This window comes from Schistocerca piceifrons, chromosome 10 (assembly GCF_021461385.2).
Source record: "Schistocerca piceifrons isolate TAMUIC-IGC-003096 chromosome 10, iqSchPice1.1, whole genome shotgun sequence".
Lineage (NCBI taxonomy): Eukaryota > Metazoa > Arthropoda > Insecta > Orthoptera > Acrididae > Schistocerca > Schistocerca piceifrons.
This window is the reverse complement of record NC_060147.1, coordinates 45,559,760-45,581,760: the sequence shown is the minus strand read 5'-3', so window position 1 is coordinate 45,581,760 and position 22,001 is coordinate 45,559,760. Positions and strand designations below refer to the sequence as shown.

At 42.0% G+C, this 22,001-nt stretch overlaps 1 protein-coding gene across 7 annotated transcripts in view; it reads left to right on the top strand.

The window, feature by feature from the left end:
* LOC124718871 (lysine-specific demethylase 4C-like) overlaps nt 1-22,001 on the top strand; it is a 380,259-nt gene that overhangs the window by 42,029 nt on the left and 316,229 nt on the right. For 6 of the 7 annotated variants that reach the window (XR_007005926.1, XM_047244509.1, XM_047244506.1 and 3 more), the window contains exons 8-10: nt 1,819-1,983; nt 11,621-11,889; nt 19,873-20,059. Coding sequence is in view for 6 of the 7 variants with exons in the window: in XM_047244509.1 (XP_047100465.1) it covers nt 1,819-1,983; nt 11,621-11,889; nt 19,873-20,059 (621 nt within the window). In the remaining variant the exon portion in view is untranslated. The remainder of the gene's footprint in view (nt 1-1,818; nt 1,984-11,620; nt 11,890-19,872; nt 20,060-22,001) is intronic. The other variant, XM_047244505.1, reaches the window with a different exon arrangement.

The following is a 22,001-nucleotide window of genomic DNA, read 5'->3' as shown; positions in this document are numbered from 1 at the left end:
GTGCTTTGTGATTTGAAACCTGAAGATGATAACTAGTTATTCGAGGTAAAAGTCTTCTATGGTATTAGGCCAAATCACATTAAATTTCTTCTAAATGACAGACATTTGGCTCCTCTGCTATGATCTACTGGTGTTCAGTCAGATGAGCAATATCAAGGACCAGTGTTGCATTCACCTGTATAGGTGCTGACGCTGAAGAATGGCATAAAATTATTCCTGCTACTATTGGCCCACCACTATTGGATAGAAAGCTGTTATTTTACTTTTCATTTCCAGAGTTCCTGACCGCATCAGAAGAATTCTGCAGACACATGGTACACAGACCACATTTCTCAGTCAGATCAGAACACTTTTTGTGCTGCAAAATGGATACACCCGATTATCTTAAAACTGCAAGCATCCATAAGGTGATCAGTGGCTGTGGCGGTGTGCAAGAGTGTCATGCAGAAAGTAATACCCTACATTTCTTTTCTCAGCCAACGACAATGTTACAAATGTGAAACTTCAGGTTTGCATTACTTAAAGTTTCTGGAGTTTGCACTAAAATTTTCTGTTTCCTCCAGACAGATAGCGTAATTGCAGCATTGTTTCAAAATGGCATACGTAAATGACATATGTTACAAGCAGTGTCATCGTCATTGAATTTCTCACTGCGGAGAAAGAAACTGTTGGGAACATTCACAACCTGTTGTGTGCATTTTACAGAGCATCTGCAGTACATACACATATGGTTAGTCATTGGGCAAAGAGGGTGAGGCCATAATGAGAATGCAGTTTGGCATAGCTCAGATATTTGCAGCATTCAGGGAGACCATCAGCAGCTGTCAGATCTGAAAAGATGCAGCTCACTAATGTGCTCGTTTGTGATGCCAAAAGGGAGGCAGCACCATTAATTCTGAAGCATGTGTGAACACATTAACCAAACTAGAGAAGTGCTTCCACTGATTGTGACACCATAATGACCCACCAATTCTTTGATGCTAGGTGATAATGCTCGGCCTCACCCAAGTTTCAGAAATATGGAACACATCACTAAACAGTGCTGGACAGTGGTACCCTGTCCACCCTACAGGCCAGACATAGCTCCCACAAACTTTCACTTGTTTGGGCCATTAAACAATGTGGAAGACATTTTGAGAAGAAATGGCTTTGTGACCAGAACAAGGAATGGTATTGATGGGGCATATATGCCTTTGTCTCGCTGGAGGCAGGCCGTAGAACAGAAATATTATCTGGAAAAATAGGAAGTTCAGAAGAAACATCATTCTTTCTCGTGTTCGGTAAATAATTGTAAGAAAAAAATGTAGTGCATTACTTTCTGGGTGACCCTCGTATATTATTGAAATGGAAAGCACCGTAAAAGAATGTGTGAAGGAACACAATTGCAACATGTGATTTCAATGAAGGGCGAAATCTGACAATGTTCAGCTAACTGTAAACACCAGAAGATCCTGAAGACGACACCAGCAGAAGGGCCGAAACTTCGACAGTGTAGAACAAATTGAACATGGTGCAGCCAACATCGTAGATGATTTTACCTTCAGTGACAACAGCCATGAAAATCTTGAGACTTGTATATTAACTTGTTGAAATGAAAGTGGAAATGGAAAATTTAGCTTGGCAATAAGAATGTAAATTTGTGTATGAGTTACATTGCCAAATGTCCCACAATGTCTGGTCTCTCTCTCTCTCTCTCTCGCTCTCTCTCTCTCTCTGTGTGTGTGTGTGTGTGTGTGTGTGTGTGTGTGTGTGTGTGTGTGTGTGTGTGTGTGCGCGCGCAATTTGTGTACATATTGTAATTCAGATTTTACCTTTAAGGGAGGACATGGTGAAAATCAGTATGGACACATTTGTGAAGCGTCTCCAGCCAGACCGCTACCTCCTTTGGCTGCAGGGGAAAGACGTGGGTCCCCACCCCGAGGATCCCTCGCGAAACTACGCTGCACCTCCACCCACGCAGCGTGAAGTTCTTGCAAACAAAAAGTGAGTACGGTGGTTTGCTTCGCTTGTGAATTATGTCTTGCGTGCACGCTTGCTTGTCTCACAAGTAGTAACTGCTTTTAGGAAAGTCTCTTACATAGTTACAAAAGAGTCGGGTGAAATCGTTTGCATTAATCATTTCGTTTGATCAGTTTTGATGTCTATGCATATTCTGTCTTTGCACGTGTGGATGCGTAATTGTATTTGTAGCACTGTTCAGTAACACTTCTTTTGTTTACTTTGTTTGGTTCATTTTGAGCACTCCCACATTTGCCCTTAACACACAGCCTTTGGAAATTTGTATAGAATCTAATTTCCACATTTGGTGACTCATCATTTCCATTAGTGGGCATCCAAAATTATACAAAGTCTTAGGCTGAATTTGGTTAATATGTGTCATTGATAAAGATTAGATTTAAGTTATTTTGAGTTGGGGCCTCTAGAGATTGTGTAATATGAAAATGTAGGAGCACGTTAACATTATAACTAGTCACATTATAGTTTCTTAACATGATAGACATGTTTCCAGACTTCGTACTTCGTCATCTGGAAAGTGTAGTTACAACAGAGGGATTGGTACAATTTTTCTTGAGTTGCAATGTTTATTGCAAAAATGACACAATTATGAGACAATTGCTGGCCAGTGTAACCTTCAGGAGATGACAGTACTAATACTGCTAGTAGACAGACACACTCATGCTCATAAATTAAGGATAATTGCAGAATTGCAGAAGGTGGTGCCACACAACATGGCACTACACAAAACTCGCACTAATAGCATAGGCACATAGGGAACACATACGACACAGATCTGTAAGTCCACAATATTGGTGATAAGTTGAGACAACCGTCCTGAAACACGTGTGCTACAAAATGCCACTTTTTCGTGCGCATGTACCCCGACACCAATATTGGATATGATCACTATGTGCACACACACACAGGCCCCACAACGGGTTGGCATACTCTGGATCAGGCGGTCGAGTAGCTGCTGGCATATAGCCTCCCATTCTTGCACCAGTGCCTGTCGGAGCTCCTGAAGTGTCGTAGGAGTTTGAAGATGTGCAGCAATATGTTGACTTAGAGCATCCCAGATGAGCTCAATGGGGTTTATGTCTGAAGAACAGGCAGGCCACTCCATTCACCTGATACATTCTGTATCAAGGTACTCGTCTACGATGGCAGCTCGGTGGGGCCGTGTGTTATCATCCATCAGGAGGAAGGTGGGGCCGACTGCATCCCTGAAAACACGGACATACTGGTGCAAAATGACGTCCCGATACACCTGACCTGTTACAGTTCCTCTGTCAAAGACATGCAGGAGTGTAGGTGCACCAATAATTATCCCACCCCACACCATCAAACCATGACCTCCATACAGGTCCCTTTCAAGGACATTAAGGGGTTGGTGTCTGGTCCCTGGTTCACACCAGATGAAAACCCGGCGAGAATCACTGGTCAGACTATATTGGTCTCGTCCGTGAACATAACCTGGGACCACTGTTACAATGACCATGTACTGTATTCTTGACACCAGGCTTTAAGGGTTCTCCTGTGACCAGGTGTCAGTGGAATGGACCTTGCAGGCCTCCAGGCAAATAAACCGTGTCTGTTCAGTCGTCTGTAGACTGTGTGCCTGGAGAACTGTTCCAGTGGCTGCGGTAAGGTTCTGAGCAAGGCTACTTGCAGTACTCCGTGGTCATCTGCAGGCACTGATGGTGAGATATCAGTCTTCTTGTGGTGTTGTACACAGTGGATGTCGCGTACTGTAGCGCCTGGACACATTTCATGTCTGCTAGAATCGTTGCCACAATCGTGAGATCACACTTTGTGGCACACGGAGGACCCGTGCTATGACCTGCGGTGTTTGACGAGCCTCCAGTCACCCTAGTATTCTACCCTTCATAACATCATCATTTTCAACACACAGTCACCATTAGAACGTCAGAAAACTCTGCACACTTACTCACTGCACCGTACTCTTGACATGCACCAACACACCTCTGCGTATGTGGACTGCTGCCAGCGCCACCTTGCGATGACTGCAGGTCAAATGCACTGCATGGTCATACACTGAGGTGATTTAAACCCACAAACTGCCCACCAGAGCATGTATAAAAGTACATGAAACTATTTTAGTTTTCATTGGGAACAGTTCCATCCTTTTATCAGCATTTGGTGGGTGGCGTGGGGCGAGGGGAGGATGGATGGGTTGATGGAAATAAAATAAAAAGGGTCGATCATAGGACACAAAGATGAAGGGAAGACACCAATATGTGGAACTCTGAATTCCTTATGGGTGGTAATACATAAAAAGCCTACCTCTGTCACCACATTTCTCTTCTTTATTTGCTTTAACACATTTCCTCGTTTCAGCTCGGTTTACTGAAGTTTTTTTCGTACGGTATATTGTCCCAGTCAACTTTCATCATTGAACATTAGACCCAAAACTTTGCCTGCTAGTTTATTATTTATTTCCCCAATCCACTTCATGAGCTCTGTTTTTATTTACTTATATTTCCATAATATTGCAACTGTTTGGGTTGCAAGTCTCTCAAGTTTCATCCAATTCACATAACCGTAAAATTTTAATCTACGTTTTCTAATGTCATTGTGAATGTCTGCAAACTGTTTGATCTCATGGCTGCTGCTTAGGCTGAATGATGGATTTTTTTGTATGATCTTTTGTTCTTTTTTTCAATGTTTTTGAATCTGCTGTGTTTTGTGTTATAGTATTGCTAGCTTTTAGTAAGTGTAAAGCCGTTATCATTAAAACTTTCGCAGTGTGTGTGTCATTTTACCTTAAAGTTCCTGGTTTTTTCCCCCGAGTCAGTCCTGTCAGTCTGCAAAGCGATAGACTTCTGAAATGTTAATCTAACTGCCACTCTCTTATTCATTTTTAACTTACTGAGAGGTGTTGGATAATAGACTGCTTTTACAGAAGCTTTGAAAAGTGAAACCTGGTGGTGTAATATTTAGGGCTATGGTGTTGGTTTCCTTTACATGCAATTATTACTTCGTGGCTGATGTTAATATAATGTGCAAGGCATACATACGTACATGCATACATAATGTGATTAGTGTGGTTTTCATAATGATGTAATTCAGTGTTTGATTACTGCATGACTAACTTTGCCTTTTGTGGTGTAGTGGTTCTTGGTCAACATCAGCATATTTTCCTTATAACTTTGCTGTGGCAATCAGTGTATTAACAAACCAGTAATGTATTGAGATCTCAAGTTTATTTGCAGTACAACATTTTGTTCTGTAGAATGGTAATTTGTAATGAAGAAATTTGATTGTGACATTAGTTTCATTGTGGGGAATAATTTCTGACAGAACCTGTACCGTACTGTCAAACACTCATCCAATGTGTTAGCAGTGGTGCATCTTCATTGTGTATCTAACAGGTCCACTGCCTCCACCCCCCTCTCTCCTCCATCAGCTTCAGACTTCCACATAACTCACTTTATAAATGTTTACTACAGATTTTTATTATGAAAGTCTTGAGAAAAAATGCGTGAGGCACTGGTATTTAAGTCATCACAGTTAATTGAATGCTGTTACAATGAGTAAGCAACCTAAATTAATGTAAGGGCATTAAAGTCTTCAGTGGGTGCTGCCAGAAATATTTTTACAGTTCAGAACAGCAGTAGGTATCCAGCAAAAGTTAAGTATTCATTCCTTGTACATTACCAACATTCGTACTTAGGTTGACATACGGGAGATGTATGGGTTTCAAGTAAAAAAATTTTTAAACTTCATGTGTGTTTATTGACAAATCAAAGCTCATTGTTTGCCATTTGTTGCGGGCCAGACTTAAACTTGTGAAAAATAATGTTGTCGAGTTGACGCCTTATCATTTCGAATGCACAGCTGAAGTCTCTTCTCCAAACCCAATGTCTTTGCAGGGGTGGCAGCAGTTTGTTGAATGATAACTTATTTCAGCTGGTCCAAATTTCCTGACTCTTGAGGTACCCATCCCACCACCACCACCACCACCACCACCACCACCACCACCACACAACAACAACAACAACAAAAAGTCGCACATTAATAAGTCTGAAGACCTGGGAGACCAAGGGACATTGTCAATCCAAGAGGTGATAGATATGTCCAGGAAAAATGGCTTTGTGGTGTGTGATATAGTTCCATTATGCTGGAACCGAACATCTTTAAAAGGTATTCTTTGTCTTCTCAATTCTGGTCTCAAGAATGTTTCAAGCATATGACTGTCTCGAGTGACTGTGGTCCCATTTTGTTCAAAAACTGCTGTCCAATAATGTCAATAATGCCAATACTGCCAAGACCACACATGACTGACTTTTTCAGAGTGTAAAGGATGCTGATGAGTAAGGTGTGGTTGCCCAGGAGCCCAGTAATGTAGGTTTTGTTTATTGACAGTCCTGTTTAAATGAAAATGAGCTTCATTGCTCATCAGTAAAATCACGTTATCACTCAATCACTTGCATACTGCATGTGAAATCTTCACATACAGCAAAATCAGTTGGCTTAAGTTGTTTAACAATAAGAAGTTTGTACAGACGGAAGTTTGATGTACGCATAATTCGTCTAACTGATCACAGTTGATTTTTAGCTCACTAGTGACTCTAGCTGACCATTCTGAGCTTCTAACTATCGCTTCCCTTACCCTTGCAACATTTTCTAGTGTCATTACATTGGGTCTCAGGCCTGTATGCTTCTTATCTGTCATGTTCCCAGCTGATCTGATGTGTTCACCCATCTGAGGATTGAGTCAACTCAGAACAACTCAATGTCAGCCAGGATTTAATTGCGCACAAAATATTTGCTGCGTAACTGTATCAGACTCGCCACTTTTGATGAAACTGTCACAGATAAACAACTGATGTTGCAAGTCCCACTGCTCCACTGTTACTGAAATGCCGTCTTGTGTGAAGGAAAGCTACTACTGTCACTATGTGTACAGTATTATACTGTTCAAAACCGTCGTGTCACCTTGTGCTTTGGTGACTAGTAGGAAACTTGTCGAAACATTGGGACACCACATTGCCACGACTCTACTGATGACCCGACAAAATTTCATCAGTTAAATTTGCCGAGAAATCCTACATTCTCGTATATAACAAATAGTGTGAGGTAAAGGCTTTTCTAACATTTTGTCAACAAAAAGTATATTACAGGTTGTAACTATTCTTAGGATTTCTCAATACACTTTTGCCTTTTCTCAAACACTTCCTTCTTCCATATGAAAATTCCCTTCTCGGGACTGTTAACTGAAGTCATGTTTGAATATTTACTGAATTCATCTCTCTGCTTTTTGTTTCTGAAATTTTTGTCCTGAATGTGCAATACTTAACCCTACTGGTCCCATTACACTTCTCTTTTGCACTTGTTCCCTTCAGAGATATCAGAAATACTGTCCTTTCATAGTGAGACTTCATTTTTCAAAGATCTTTTGGATGCTTGTTTTATTTCCCTTACTTTCATATTTCAGTTAACTTTATCAGTCTTTGTTATATATTGCAAGCATTCTTTTAAATGTCATTAGTACTAGAAATACAGGGTGTATATAAAGTCCGGGAATACTTTCAGGTATTTATTGCACAAGAACTAAAGATGTCATACATATTGCATTTTGAAGAGAAACTCTGAAAGTTTTTACAGACATTTGATATGCGAACCATGAGTGACCTGGCAGACGTCAATACGGTAATCAAATTCTTGCCAGACCCATCCCAGCAACGCATTGCCTACTGCCCCCCCCCCCCCCCCTCTCTGTTGAACAGTCTTCCCCCAAACACGTCACAAACTTTTTATTACCTGAGGTTTCCTATGAGGCTGTAACTGCACGAATAAGTGGACTACGCTAGTCAGTATAGACTTATTGTTTTGTGTCGACATGTCCAAACTTCAACACCTGACCTTCTGCCCAGAGGAAAATAAGTATTAGTGTCTTGCTCATGCCTATACTGATGTAATGTTGTCCATTACACCATCCTTGGTCACCGGTAGAAATATCTGCACTGTTACACCCTGTATTTCCAGCAGCTGCACGAGAAATAACTTTTCATGGCTTGTGTGGTTGTAGTTCTGTTTCAGTTGGTTAGTTGTGTGTGTACAAAGATATTTATTTATTTTTTTTTTTTTACAAAAATAGAAGTAAATTAAATTTATAATGTCTGTTTGTTGTATTAATATTTTTAAACTTCATATGCATTATTATAAACTCATACAGAATCTTGTAACCCAGTTATATTTCATTCAGGCCTTGCTAAAGTAATGTTTATGTTAACAAGAAACAGAGCTTTGATGAAAGTCCAAGGTGGATTTTAATACATATGAGGCTAGATCACTGCTTACCCAAGATTTCTGCAGCAGTGAATGGACATGTAGAAAAGACACAAGTTTTCTTAGATGTGTTGGCGGCATTTAAATGCTCTGCGATGCATGAGCCACACCGGCTGGGGTACCAACCGATCTACTCTCTTACGGCTCTACCAGGTGTTAATCCAGTCTCGTCTGGATTATGGGAGCCTGGCTTATGATTCAGCATCCCCTTCGGCGTTGCGGGTGCTGGACCCAATCCTTCACAGCGGGATACGCCTTGTCACTGGTGCTTTCCGGACCAGCCCTGTGAACAGCTTACTTGTGGAGGCAGGTGTCCCTCCACTGCAGTTGCGGCGCCAACGTTTACTGGCCGCTTATGCTGCCCGTGTTTTTAGCTTGCCCGGGCATCCAAATTATCGTTTTCTGTTCCCGCAATCGGTCGTCCATCTGCCAGAACGTTGGCCCCAGTCAGGTTGTACGATTGGGGCCCGTGTCAAAGAGCTTATCTCTGGGCTTGGGGTTTTCCCTGTTCCACCTCCTTTCTGGCCCCCTTTGCGAACACCCCCATGGTGTGTTCCTCGCTCTTGCCTTCGGCTCGAATTGGCACAGGGCCCGAAGGACAGTCCCTCCAGAGGCCTTCCGCTGCCACTTTTATTCCATCCTAGCCACGTATCAGGGCTCTGTTGTTGTATACACTGACGGTTCTATGGTTGCTGGTCGGGTCGGTTATGCTCTAACTCTAGGGGACCATTACGAACAAAGATTCCTGCCGGCTGGCTGCAGCGTTTTCAATGCTGAGCTGATCGCCATCTTTCGTGCCCTAGAGTATATCCGCTCCTGCTGAGGTGAGTCCTTCGTTATCTGTAGCAACTCCCTGAGCAGTTTACGAGCTATCGACCAGTGTTTCCCTCGCTCTCGTCTGGTGATGGCTGTCCAGGAGTCCCTCCGTGCCCTTGCCCGTTGCGGCCGCTCTGTGGTCTTTGTGTGGACCCCAGGCCACGCTGGGATACGCGGCAATGAACATGTGGACCGCCTGGCCAGACAGGCCACCAGTGAACCAACTCTGGACATTGGCCACCCGGAGACTGATTTGCGAGCTGTCTTACGCCGCGCAGTTCTCTCGCTTTGGGACACTGAACGGAGCAATCTGCCCACGCCAAACAAACTCCGTCCTGTCAAGGTGACCACGGGTGTGTGATGGTCATCCATGCGAGCCAATCACAGAAATTCAGTTGTCCTTTGTCGGCTCCGCATTGGCCACACCCGGCCGACACACAGGACCCTCCTCTGTCGTTGCGGGGCGGCTTTGACAGTGGCCCACATTTTGTTGGCCTGTCCCCTTTTAGCTGTGGTCAGGCAGACATTTGCGCTGCCTGATACGCTCCCTGCCCTTTTAGCTGATGACTCTGTCATGGCAGGGCTAGTTTTGCGTTTTATTCGGGCAGGGGTTTTTATTATTTAATTTGAGTGTTTGTTTTTTTGTGTTGATTCTGGCCTTTGGCCTACGATTTTAAACTGAGTTTTTAATGTGTCTCTCGGTGGTTGGCTTCTCTTTTTTTTTTTTTTGTTCCTATGGTCGGCCAACCACCGTCACACTATGTGATTTTAATTTGTTTTGTCTGGTCTTTGTCTAAGTTTCTCCCGTTCTGTGTCATCTGTCATCTATTCTGTTGAACGTTTTTTATTCTCTGTGGGTGTTTTTAGTATTTGGAAAAGGGACCAATGACCGTAGCAGTCTGGTCCGTTTAATCCCCCAACCAACCAAAAGACACAAATTTTCTTAGGTTTGGTGTATGATTTGCTTCATATTTACAGTGAAGACAGCAGGAGTTGAGATGTGTAATGTGGAATAATATTTTTAGGTGGACAAAAAACTATTTACTTTGTTATAGTTAAATCATTTTAAAGGTCAAAAAATGTTTTATTTTTCTTCATGATTGCTATTTCAGTTGATGTGTGTTCATAGACGCTGAAGCAGCTTTTCAAAACCCATGTTACACCAGTTCGCTTTTGGAAGTGTTCAGCCTCATCTTTTATCTTGTCGAAGCAGAACTGCTGCCCAGACGAATGTTCCTTCAACTTAGGGAACAGGTAACAGCCGCTCGGAGCCACATCTAGGTAGTGGATGGGTGCTGACATTCCAGCCCAAGTTCTGCAGGAGGCAGACAGCCTGATTGGCCATGTGTGGATAGGCATTGTCATGGTGATTGCTTACACTCTTGCTAAACATTCCTCTTCTGCAGTTCTGAATTACCCTTATGAGTTTTTTTGGTGTTGCACCATATTTATCAGTGCTTATTGTTGTCTCAGCAGGCAGACCAACAGTACCCCTCCCTTTACTTGCATACTGTGTTTGTTTGAATTTTTACAACTTGGCCAAAGAGCAATGCTGCCACTCGCAGGACTTGTTTTGACACAGGTGTAAAGTGGAATGCCCAGGTTTCATCACTCGTGACAATTGAGCCCAAGAAGTTGTCCTTTTCATCTGCATAACATTGAAGAAATATATGGGAAGAATCAACTCATTGTTGTTCATGGTTTTGTCAGCATTTGCGGTACCCATTATGTGCACATCATCCAATACTGTAGCTTTTCCATTAAAATCCAGTGGATGTTGCTTTCCGAAACATCAGGAACCATGTTACATAAATCATCCAGAGATATCCTGCAGTCTTTACACACAATTTTCTCAATATTTAAGACTGTCTAGTTGGAAATTGACGGCCTACTGCTCCTTCCCTTGTTGTGACTTACGGTATGACACCACTTGCAAACGCTTTTGACATCCGAGCACGACTGTCCGTACGCATCAGTCAACTAGCGATTAATAGCGCTGTGAACTTCGCACTTGACTGTAGTGTTAAACAGGAAATCAATTTTGACTGGCTGCCTGGTCAAGACAGACCGTACAAGCAAAGTGTATGTATGCCTGCTTGGGAGTGCAAAACCACAAGTTACAGCAGTGCGACCAACAGCCACACTAACAATATCTCTTCAGAGATGTTACTTGTGGTGTTGCCCTTGTAAAAAGGAAGAAGAAATTTTTTTGCAAATGTTACTTCATTTTTAAGTGGTGGTTACCAAGAAATGTGAAACAGTAAGTCATTCTTCTCCATTTGAAAGTTTACTTCTTGTGTTGGAGTATTGTTTTAAGATTTCTAGGGTTTGAAACATGAGTATGAAGGATTTAGATTTCAATTTGCCATGTGGAAGTGTAATCAAAAGAGCCTCTCATGTCAGTTAACTCTGTGAGACTGTGCGAAATGCACGTGCACGATTGCCTTGTAAATACTGTTGGTCGAGGACAGAGGCCAGAAATTTGCTCTCACAGTATTTTGTGCCACAGCAATGCCGACATGCCGCAGAACGTGCTCATGAACATTCCGAGGGCGAAGACCCACCACCGCAAGAAGGTGTCTCCCGGCAGCGTTACAGAGTTGCCTTCCGACCTAGAAGACTTGGACGGTCTCGAATATCCACACGACTTACCTTCAGAGGTAATCAGGATAGCGGAGGAGATACGCAATGAAGAAATCGACTTAATGGATGAGAAGACATTTGAGGTCATGCAGGATGTGTGGCTGAAAGCTGGAGAGATGGGTGAGTACTCAGGTCATACTGTTTTTTCTTCTTCATGTTTCGTGTAATATGAATGTTTGATTTGTGATAAAACTTGGAGTGTAGTCTATCACCCGTTGACTTATATTTCCTTTTCTCAAAGTCTTTCATGATTAGGTTATGCATGCTTACAGGATGCTTCAGAAAGAATAGCAGAATATTTTAGGATGTGGTAGTATAGACTAAAACATTCCATGTAACAAGTTATAGTCTACCCAATTTACCTACACAGATGCTGTCAGTAGCCTGCAACTCTATCAATAACTGGTTGAAATTTTGGTAGTGAAAGTGTGCTATTGTCAGTAATGCATTCCAAACTAAAACTTGGAAATTCAAGTACTTTACCACTTTGATGTTAACTGCACAATTGTTTATGGCCAGTTTGTGTGTCTTGTACTTCATTTTGGTACAGATAAATGGGTAGCACATACTAAACTTGGTTGGTCTTGTGCAGTAACTGCAGTCGGAGTACAGTAACTGATAGTTTGCTATTAAGTGTGGAAAATAAGCAATTAGCATGTCACAAATTGAATCTCTCTACAGCAGCAGCATAGTTTAGACAGGATATTACTGTTCTTCAACTCACATAGAATTATTAACATTTCTTGAGAAGTGTGCAGTAGGACATTATTCTCATTAAACAACACAAATTATTTTTAGAAAGTTTGCGTTAACCCGTGGATGAATAACAAGGGTCTTCTGGACCTGGCAACCTTCCATTTTATCAATAAACTAATAAATCTTTATTTTAGTTTACAGCATGTGTAATCCTTAAAAATGTGGCAATCCTTAAAAGTGTGGCTGACATACGTCAGTCAAAACCTGTGGTACTAGTAAAATTAATGATTTTTCTTTATTAAATTCCTCCTTTATTAAATTCCTAATCATATTTGTTCAGTGCATGGGAGGTGTCGTTTAGACCCATTAGCAAACAGTTCATATTTCATTTGTGCTATTAGGAAATGGATAGATTGCTACTCATTGCAAAGAAAACCCTTTGAGTTGCAGACAGGTACCATGAAAAGACTGTTATGCATTATAGGTTTCAGCCAAAGCCTTCTTCGGGGAAAGAAACAAACACACACACACACACACACACACACACACACACACACACACACACCTTACATGCAAACAACTGCTACCACCAGAAGGCTCTAACTGGAATGCAACTGTTATGTGAATAGAAATCTGGAGTGGGGCATGAAAGGGGGAGGGATAGCAGGATAAGGAGAGCAAGGATGGGGAGAAGAGCTATCTTGTGGGGCACGTAGGGACTAACAACTGCTACTGCTAAGTGCAGTGCTGGGAGGTAGGATAGGAGGGAGGGGGGGGGGGGGCAAAAAGGTAGCAAAAAGGAGAGGAGCAGGGAAGCAAAATGGACTGGCAGATACTGTGGCAGAGGGGGGCATACAAAGAGGACGGGGGAATGTGAAAAAGGAGGAGATAATAGGACAGTGGGTGGAAACTGTTTGGTGCAGAGTGTAGGGACAGTATGTTACCATAGGTTGAGTCCCAGATCATTTTGGGAGCGTGTTGCATGGATAACTCCCATCTGCACAATTCAGAAAAGCTGGTGGTGGAGGGGAGTTACCATATGGCCCGGGTTGTGAAGCAGCCATTGAAATCAATCATGTTGTGTTCAGGTGCATGTTGTGCTACAGGGAAGTCTCCTTTGCCCTTTGTCACAGTTTAGTGGCAGCTGTTAATTGTTGTGGACAGCTGGTTTATAGTCATACCTATATAAAAAAAGCTGTGTGATGGTTGCAACAGAGTTGGTATACAGCCCGACTGCTTTCACAGGTGGCCCGACCTGTGATATGTTAAACTAGCAGTCCGCAGCTCGGGGTCTCGCGGTAGCGTTCTCGCTTCCCGAGCATGGGGTCCCGGGTTCGATTCCCGGCGGGGTCAGGGATTTTCTCTGCCTCGTGATGACTGGGTGTTGTGTGTTGTCCTTAGGTTAGTTAGGTTTAAGTAGTTCTAAGTTCTAGGGGACTGATGACCATAGCTGTTAAGTCCCATAGTGCTCAGAGCCATTTGAACATTTGTTAGACTAGCCTGTGACAGGACTGGACTAGAAAGTGCTGGGTGGGTGGATTGGGCATATCTTGCACCTGGAACTTTCACAGGGATATGATCCCTGTGGCAAGGAGTTGGGATTGGGAGTGGCATAGGAATGGACTAGGATGTTGTGGAGGTTGGGTAGACAGTGGGACACCACTTTGGGAGGGGTGGGAAGTATCTTGGGGAGGTTGTCCCTCATTTCAGGGCATGATGATAGGTAAAAGTCCTGGCAAAGGATGTGGCTCAGTTGTTCCAGCCTGGGTGGTATTAGGTGATGAAAGGGACACACCTTTGTGGCTGGTTCTTGATGCTGGGAGCATTGGAGGTGTGGAAGAAATGGCACGGGAGATCTGTTTGCGGACTCGGTCTGGCGGATAGTGCTTGTCTGTGAAGGCCTCGGTGAGACCCTCAGCATGCTGAGAAAGAGTGTTTTTGTCACTGCAGATATGCTGCCCCTGGGTGGCCAGGCCGTATGGGAGGGATTTTTTGGCGTGAAAGGCATGACCAGCTGTCAAAATGCAGGTACTGTTTGTGGATGGCGGGTTTAATGTGAAGTGTGGTTGGAGCCATCAGAGAGAGGAGGCGGCCAACATCTAGGAAGGCGGTGTGCTGGGTTGAGGAGGACCACATTAAGTGGATGGGAGAGAAGGTGTTGAGGTTGTGAAGGAACAGAGATATGGTGTCTTGGCCCTGAGCCCAGATTATGAAGACATCAGCAGTGAACCTGAACCAGATTAAGGATTTGGTGTTTTGGGAGGCTAGGAAGCTCTCCTCTAGATGGCCCATAAAAGTGTTGGCATAGGAGGGTGCCATGCTGGTGCCCATGGTTGTGCCACGGATTTGCCTATATACTTTCTCTTCAAAGGAGAAGTCATTGTGGGTTAGGATAAAGTTAGTAAGGTGGATGAGATAGTGGATGTGCGGGGTGTGATATGGGTGAGAATGGAAGTGAATTCAGGGTGGAATTTCTGGAAAGGACCTAAAGCTTTAAGCAGGAATTGGAGGTTATGTTGGACTACTGGGATGGGACCACTCTGGCAGAGTTGTAGATGGAAGAGTCGGACAACTGGCAGATACCTTCTGCCAGGTAGTCGCTGAGACAGTGGTAGAGTCTTTGCCCGCAGGGAGGATGATCAGGTCAGGATCTGATATTATTAAATTTTGCTTGAGACGTTTAAGTCTTAGCTTCCATCATTATTTTAGGGCAGGAACTGTTTTGTGACTGGATATTGCTGCCCTTTCCTCTGAAGAATAGTTGGTGTTCAGATGTTAGTATTCATAGGAGGGGACCTGGGGAAGGGTGATGAGGTCAAGTTGGAGGTAAAGAATTCCCAGAAGATGACCTGCAGGTGGTTAGGTGTAGTAGGACAGGATCGCGGTTGGATGGTGGTACGAAGTGGAGAGGCAGGGTTCAATGTTGGAATTACTTTGGCTTTGGTTGGAGAAATTGGTGGCAAATGTTTCATTGCGGGGGTAGGGAAAAGGAGAGTAGGTCTTTGTCAGGTTCAGTGTGGTTAAATATTTGTGCAGGGCTAAAACTGAGGCTTTTGGATAGGCCAAACTTATGTGGGGCTGATGATTTTGGTGATAAGATTAACTAACGGTGTTCTGGGATTGTTTAAGCTCTGGATTTGGAATGTTGGTAGGGGATTTTGGGGGATGTGGCAAGTTGAGAAGGTAAACTAAAGCAAAGTCTGGGTGCTTTGAGGGGTGGAGAACACTGGGTAGGATAATGGTGCCCCAAGGTGGCAGTAGGCGTGCTGTTCCCACACAAAAGGTCATCTTCTGAAGCAGAAACCACAACCACACACACACACACACACACACACACACACACACACACACACACACACACACACACGAGAGAGAGAGAGAGAGAGAGAGAGAGAGAGAGAGAGAGAGAGAGAGAGAGAGAGTGTGTGTTTGTAGAGCCACACTCTTTCTAGAGGTGGCCACAGACAGTGGCCTTGTGTATGCAAGTTGGGCTTTAGAGTGTGTGTTTGTGTGTCCATGTCTGTGTGTCCTATTTTAGAAGAAGCAGTGTATAACAGTCTTTTTGTTGTGCCTATCTGCGACTCCGTGTCTATCCTACGTGGTGAGCATATATTCATTTCATAATATTGTAATTAATGAACCCATAGATACTAGAGTACTAACATTCAATATGAAAACTTCTCTTTATAACCAATGAAAATTGAACACATGTTACGTGGAATGTTTTATTCGAAGTGTCTCTACTACCACTTCCGAAAATAAGAGGGACGTTGCAAAAGGCATTCTAACTATTTTTTTGTCTTGAAAATTGTTATGAATAAAAAAATTCTGAAATATACAAATGGAAGGTTAGTTCATACGTAAACATTACGTTTAAGGACATGGATGAACACTGACAGTGCCATAAAGATATAGCACAGTAAAAAAGACAAAACAAATTTTGTAATTTGAAATGTGTTTTGCTCACAGTTGCAACAGTACACAGTAGTACAGGGCAGGAACACGGACTTGTGACATCGTAGGATCCCTCGAAATAGTCTCCCAAGAAATCCGTCACACATTGCCACCAGTGTGGCCTCTCCAGGAGCGAATCATCGGATCTGTTGTGTCACTGCTGTGGCAATGTCTTCACGTGTTCGAAAGCATTTTCCGTGCAACGACTCTTCCAGATTTGGTGTGACGTCATAATCGCAACGTGAGAAGTCTGGGGAACACGGTGGATGCTCCAGTACTTCTCATCCCCATCGTGCGAACAGATTCCGCACACACATTGCCGTATAGGCTCTCGCCTTTTTCTGAAGGATTAATGAATCGTGTAGACGTTCGGGTCATTCCTCCCAAATAGCCTGTCATTGGTGGTGTTACAGGAAAGTGGAGCAGTAGTGCAGTGCATGAAAAGTTTGTCCTTGTGGGATAAAATGGCACAAACTCATTCCTCCAATGTCACAGGCTACGGTGACCGTTAACTCGACAGGAGAGGGATTGTGGCAAAATTTATGCCTCTGTGGTGAACCTTAATGATGCCATTTCACGGACTGGCGTTTCAGTTCCGACTTGTAGGCCCTGGCCCAAAATTCATCTACGGCGACGGTTCTCCGAAGTGCATTGTCTCCCCCCTCCTCGTAATGCGCTAAATGCACGCGACAAGTTTTGTAATGTCGACTTTTCCTATTCGCTTGGTGCGTGAGGCACTCACTTTCCAGCAACTTTATGCTCATGTAACGAGTTGCTTAAAATCTTGTAGAATATCGTCGTCTCAATCACAGTATGGTGCTGTAATTCCCGCAGCTTCCATCTTCTCTCATCCTCCAAGCATTGGGCGATCCATGTATCCGTATTGACAGGCCTCTTGGATTGGTGCATTTTGGCTGTTACAGCTCTACCACACCTGAATGCACTTACCCACTAAGCAACCATTCACCATGGTCGAGCAGCATTTCCTTCCACTTTCGTAAGTTCCTCGAGGCATTGGCACACATTACTTCCACGCCGAACGGCATTCTTACGTAAGAGTAATGTTCCAATCGGGTAACATCCGTCCTGAATGGGTGCTCGACTCATATTGTAGTCTCTCTTCTCTCTTGGTTTTGCGGAAAATGGCTACCGTCTATTGTCGTGCCACTGGATTCTGTGGGGAGACCCCCGATGTCACGGAATGTGTGTAGATTGTAATTTACTATTGTGTACTGTTGCAAATGACAGTAAAAAAAGTTTGCAATGACAAACTTCTCTTTGTCTTTTTTCTCTTGCTGTATATCTGTGGCTGTATGTGCATTCATCTATCTCCCTAGAGGTAATGTTTACACATGAACTAACCTACCATTTGCATATTTTAGAATTTTTTAATTCATTACCATTGTTGAGACAAAAATGTTATCTAGAAGCCTACTGAGTAAAATGGTACAGTAATTGACACTTGTCTCAGATACAGGGCAAGTAAGGATGGGGTCATCATCTGGACCTCCAGATGTAAGTTTTCTGCTGTTTCTCTAAATATTCCAGACAAATGTCATTATTGTTCCTTTAGCAAGGGTACAGTCACTAACCTTCCCTGCCCTTCTGTATTTGATTTAGTGGTCCATATTGAAAGGCCTGACAATTGGCAGTGCAGTACAACCCTGCTTTTGCTTCCCCTAGTTAATATTTTTCTGCTATTTATGAAATCTTCTATCAGTACCTTTGCGTGCACAGAAAATCTGAAGGCAATTTTCGCCCGCTTTTGTGTTAATGCAATTATATATTTCCCATCGTTTACACTTACTGTAACAATGTTAATGGAGAGGAAAATGCTTTGATTTCAAAAGTGGTGGTTATATAGGGAACTAATAGCACAACTTAAACAGATGCAAGTGAAACGAGTAGCAACAGTGTTAAATTACGATCATAATTGTCACACATCTTGATTGCTTTATCTGGAATATGCCACAATTTTTGAGCTGTCCATTAGGATAGCTTCTCACAGGGCAATTAAAATTTAACTAAATGTTGCTGATAATGTTGTACAGAATTATATTTCAGTGTGCTGCTGTGTATCTATATACATTTAACTTTATAATGGTGTTTATAGGACACATTTCTCTGATTGGATTCACAGTCATATTTAATGTGTCAGCTCCACCTGTTGCCAAATGCTATCCTGCGTTTTGCATATTTTTCTTAAAAAATCATTTTTAGCATATGTGTAGAAAATTTCAAGGTTTGGTGTTGGATGCAAGCAGTTTTCCACCCTTTAAAAAATTTTTGTGAATCTGGAAAAATGGAAAGTCCTCTAAAAAGCATAAAAAAGGGGTTTCATTTTATCTTAAACCTTAACTACAAACTTTTTTTGGTGCCTCAATCCACAGTAATACTGAAGTTTGTGAAATAGTCATGTTCTAGCATCAGGCTTTTATCTCCTTCGCAAGAGTGCCAGTTGCATTTTATGTGTGGTATTATCGTATGCTCAGGTCAACTATCTCACTGCTTTAATAAGTCTTTTTATTTTAATAAGTTCTACATTAAAAATTGAGAAAATGAATAACAGCAAATTGAAGTATAAGTCTTCAGAAAGTACCACAGTTTCACTGGAAGTTTCTCCATCCACTTTTTTTCCGTGGCGATACAAGCTGTGAATTTTCTAAACTATGTATTTATCTTTAAATTGGTTTGCAGATTATTGCCGGTCGATAACCTCGTAAAACAAAACTGTTGACAAAGAAATATTTTGTACCGAGCGACAACAGAAGAATCCCTAGACTCTGGATTCTCACAGATTAGTTTTTGAGAAGTATGAAGGTGCAGTAAATCGTCAACTTACTTCATTGTTCACACCCATGTCTTAAGTAACTTTTTGCAGTGGTGATTGGACAGATGGGGAGTTTTGTATTTTTTTTATTGTATTTTCTGCACCTTGCCTTCCACAGCTCACTCGTCATCTTACCATTGTATTAATGCAGATTTTAAATAATAGAAGGAGTAATGGTAACACACCATCCTATAGACAGGAGTCGAGTGGTCGATTGGCGCACACAAATTTGGGTTAAAATATTGACAAGCTTTCAGACAAGTTTGTTCTTCAGTTAGTTCTGATGGAGAACTTTGTCTGAAAAGCTTAGTAATGCTGTAAATGTTTTTTCTCTCCAAGTTGGCTGTTGGATGTCTTGGCTGCATGTTGGGTTGTTGTCTTTGCTCTTTCCACCCAAGATGTTCCACTGTCATGCATCAACATGGATTTTGTTGGCTTAAAATGTCTAACTTAAACTAAGTCATACGTGTTTACATTATTACATTATTATCTGCCTCGTTGGGTTGCATATAATCAGATAAAAGAATTGTATGCAACAGGAGTAATGCAAACCTGCCCTACCGTTTTTCAGCTTCCACTACTGTGAAAATAATTCCAGTCATTAAAACAAACTGACTTTTCAGATATAACAGAGACACTCTTATATGAGGAAGAGCTCCGCAAGAAACGCAAACGGAGGCGAAACAGTGAACACTGCAGCCCGACAAAGAGGCTGAGCAATTTGGAGGAAGACGAAAGCTGCGAAGACAGTCAGCACGAACTTCAGTCGCAACAAGAAGGTGCGAGGACGAAGAAATGCAAACATAAGAGGTAGGTATCCTTTTGGTATTTAATTTTGTATTTTCCTGGCAGTCAGAAGGTACCTAGTGGAACACTTTTCTTGTTAAAGTTCTGTCAGATGTTGTCCCCATTACATTTGTGAATAGATTCTGGTAAAGAAAAAATGAAAATGGCTTTATTTAATCTATTATAAAATATTCCTAAACCTTCTATGGATTGCAGACACAGGAAATTTGCAAGTAATTTTAACTGGTTTTTTGTGCGACCTGTTATGTAGAAACTTGCATATGCTAATCTGTATTACTAAATTCTTATTTTCAGTGCTTCATATTCTTATTTACCACATTCAAAAGTTTAAAATGCTGTCATAACCAACTCATTAAGAGGTATAATTTTACATTTGTTTTACACAATAAGTTGCAAACTGGGCACGTCTTTGGCAGCATAGCTCATAATGCGCAAATTACCCAGAGTATATTCATCCAGTATGTGGGAATGAGCACCCTTAGTGACTTCGAACAAACCTAACACATAATTTCAGACCTTTATAAAACTTTTTCTCACTGACAATCCCCACAAAATGATTGAAGGAAAAAAAGTTTATTTCTTACTGCATTTTCATTGTTCATACATTAAAACTTCTGTTTCAGGCTTGACATTAACTTATTACTTCTTTGTTAAGAATTTTATTCTCTGCTAATTTTGTGGATACGCTCCACGTAAACCACTGACTACAACTGCAAAATTGTATCATTGTATGACACACAAGTCTGGAGGTGTGGCATTATAAACTAGCTTTTGCTTAAAACAGAGCACAAATTACCCAGACTACACTGGTCCAGTATTTGATAATGATAGCACTTGCAAACACGCTTTAAACATGATTTCAATTTTTTTCTCTCTTACACACTTAATGTCAAATACATAGCTCATTAACTCAATTGTTAAGTAGTACGTGGAAGCCCAGGTGTTTTTATTTTTTATGTTTAATTAAAGAGTTGGTGATTTGCTGGTCACCACTAACCCAGTTCACTTGTGTACCTCAAACAGAAAAAGAAATAGACAAACCAGAGACAAGAGATGAAATTGGTACACTGGTGTTGCAAAAAAAAAGAAAGAAATTTATTCATACAGAAGACTGAACAGTGTAAGTGATAATTAAGTGTGTCAAAGGAAAATTCAAGTGAGAGAATTGTAATAAATCATGAGATGGAATTGCTGGCCTGAACTTAACCTGCAAGAGATGAAATGTGCTGTACTGGTGCTAGACGTGTATAGAAGTAAAAGTGACACATTATGTAGCTTTTGGGCCTAATAGTTCCTTTTTTGGGGAGGAGAGAGGGTTGGTTGGGGAAGATTAAGAGGAGGAATGGCAGGTCTCTCAGTCCCTTGTATGAGAGGGACTCGCCTGTAGTAAGGATGAGCACTTACAAATTTCTGTGAAACAGGAATATGGAGAGAGAGAGAGAGAGAGAGAGAGAGAGAGAGAGAGAAACCTGTACATACAATGTCATTTAGCCAAATAAATCTTGTCTCTTGCAGTAGCAGATGTTTTTTTTATGCTAAGACGGAGTCCAAGTGACGCTCTGCAAACGTTGCTGTGAATGCTCATGCTTACATACAGTTCGTGGAACATAAGAAGTTAAAAGTTGTAGATTAACAAAACACACACATCTGGAATCCTCAGGACTTCCTTCCATAAAATAGAGTAGATGTTGTGAGCACAACAACCAGTACATTCCCTTCTTCTTTCTGTCCAGAGCTTTATCCTGTATGTTACCTTTCAGCTGTTTGAGAATGTGGCAGACTTTGTTATTGAAATTTGTGGCCAGATGTCTTTCTTGAAGCCACTGGAGTAGAGGTAACCTAAGGCAGGAAAGTGGTGTGCGCCATAGGTGAATCGTGCAAGCTTTGTCCTATGTGTTACTGGATTTTAACTGCTTTGTGTCTTGTATCCTCCGAGGCAGAATTG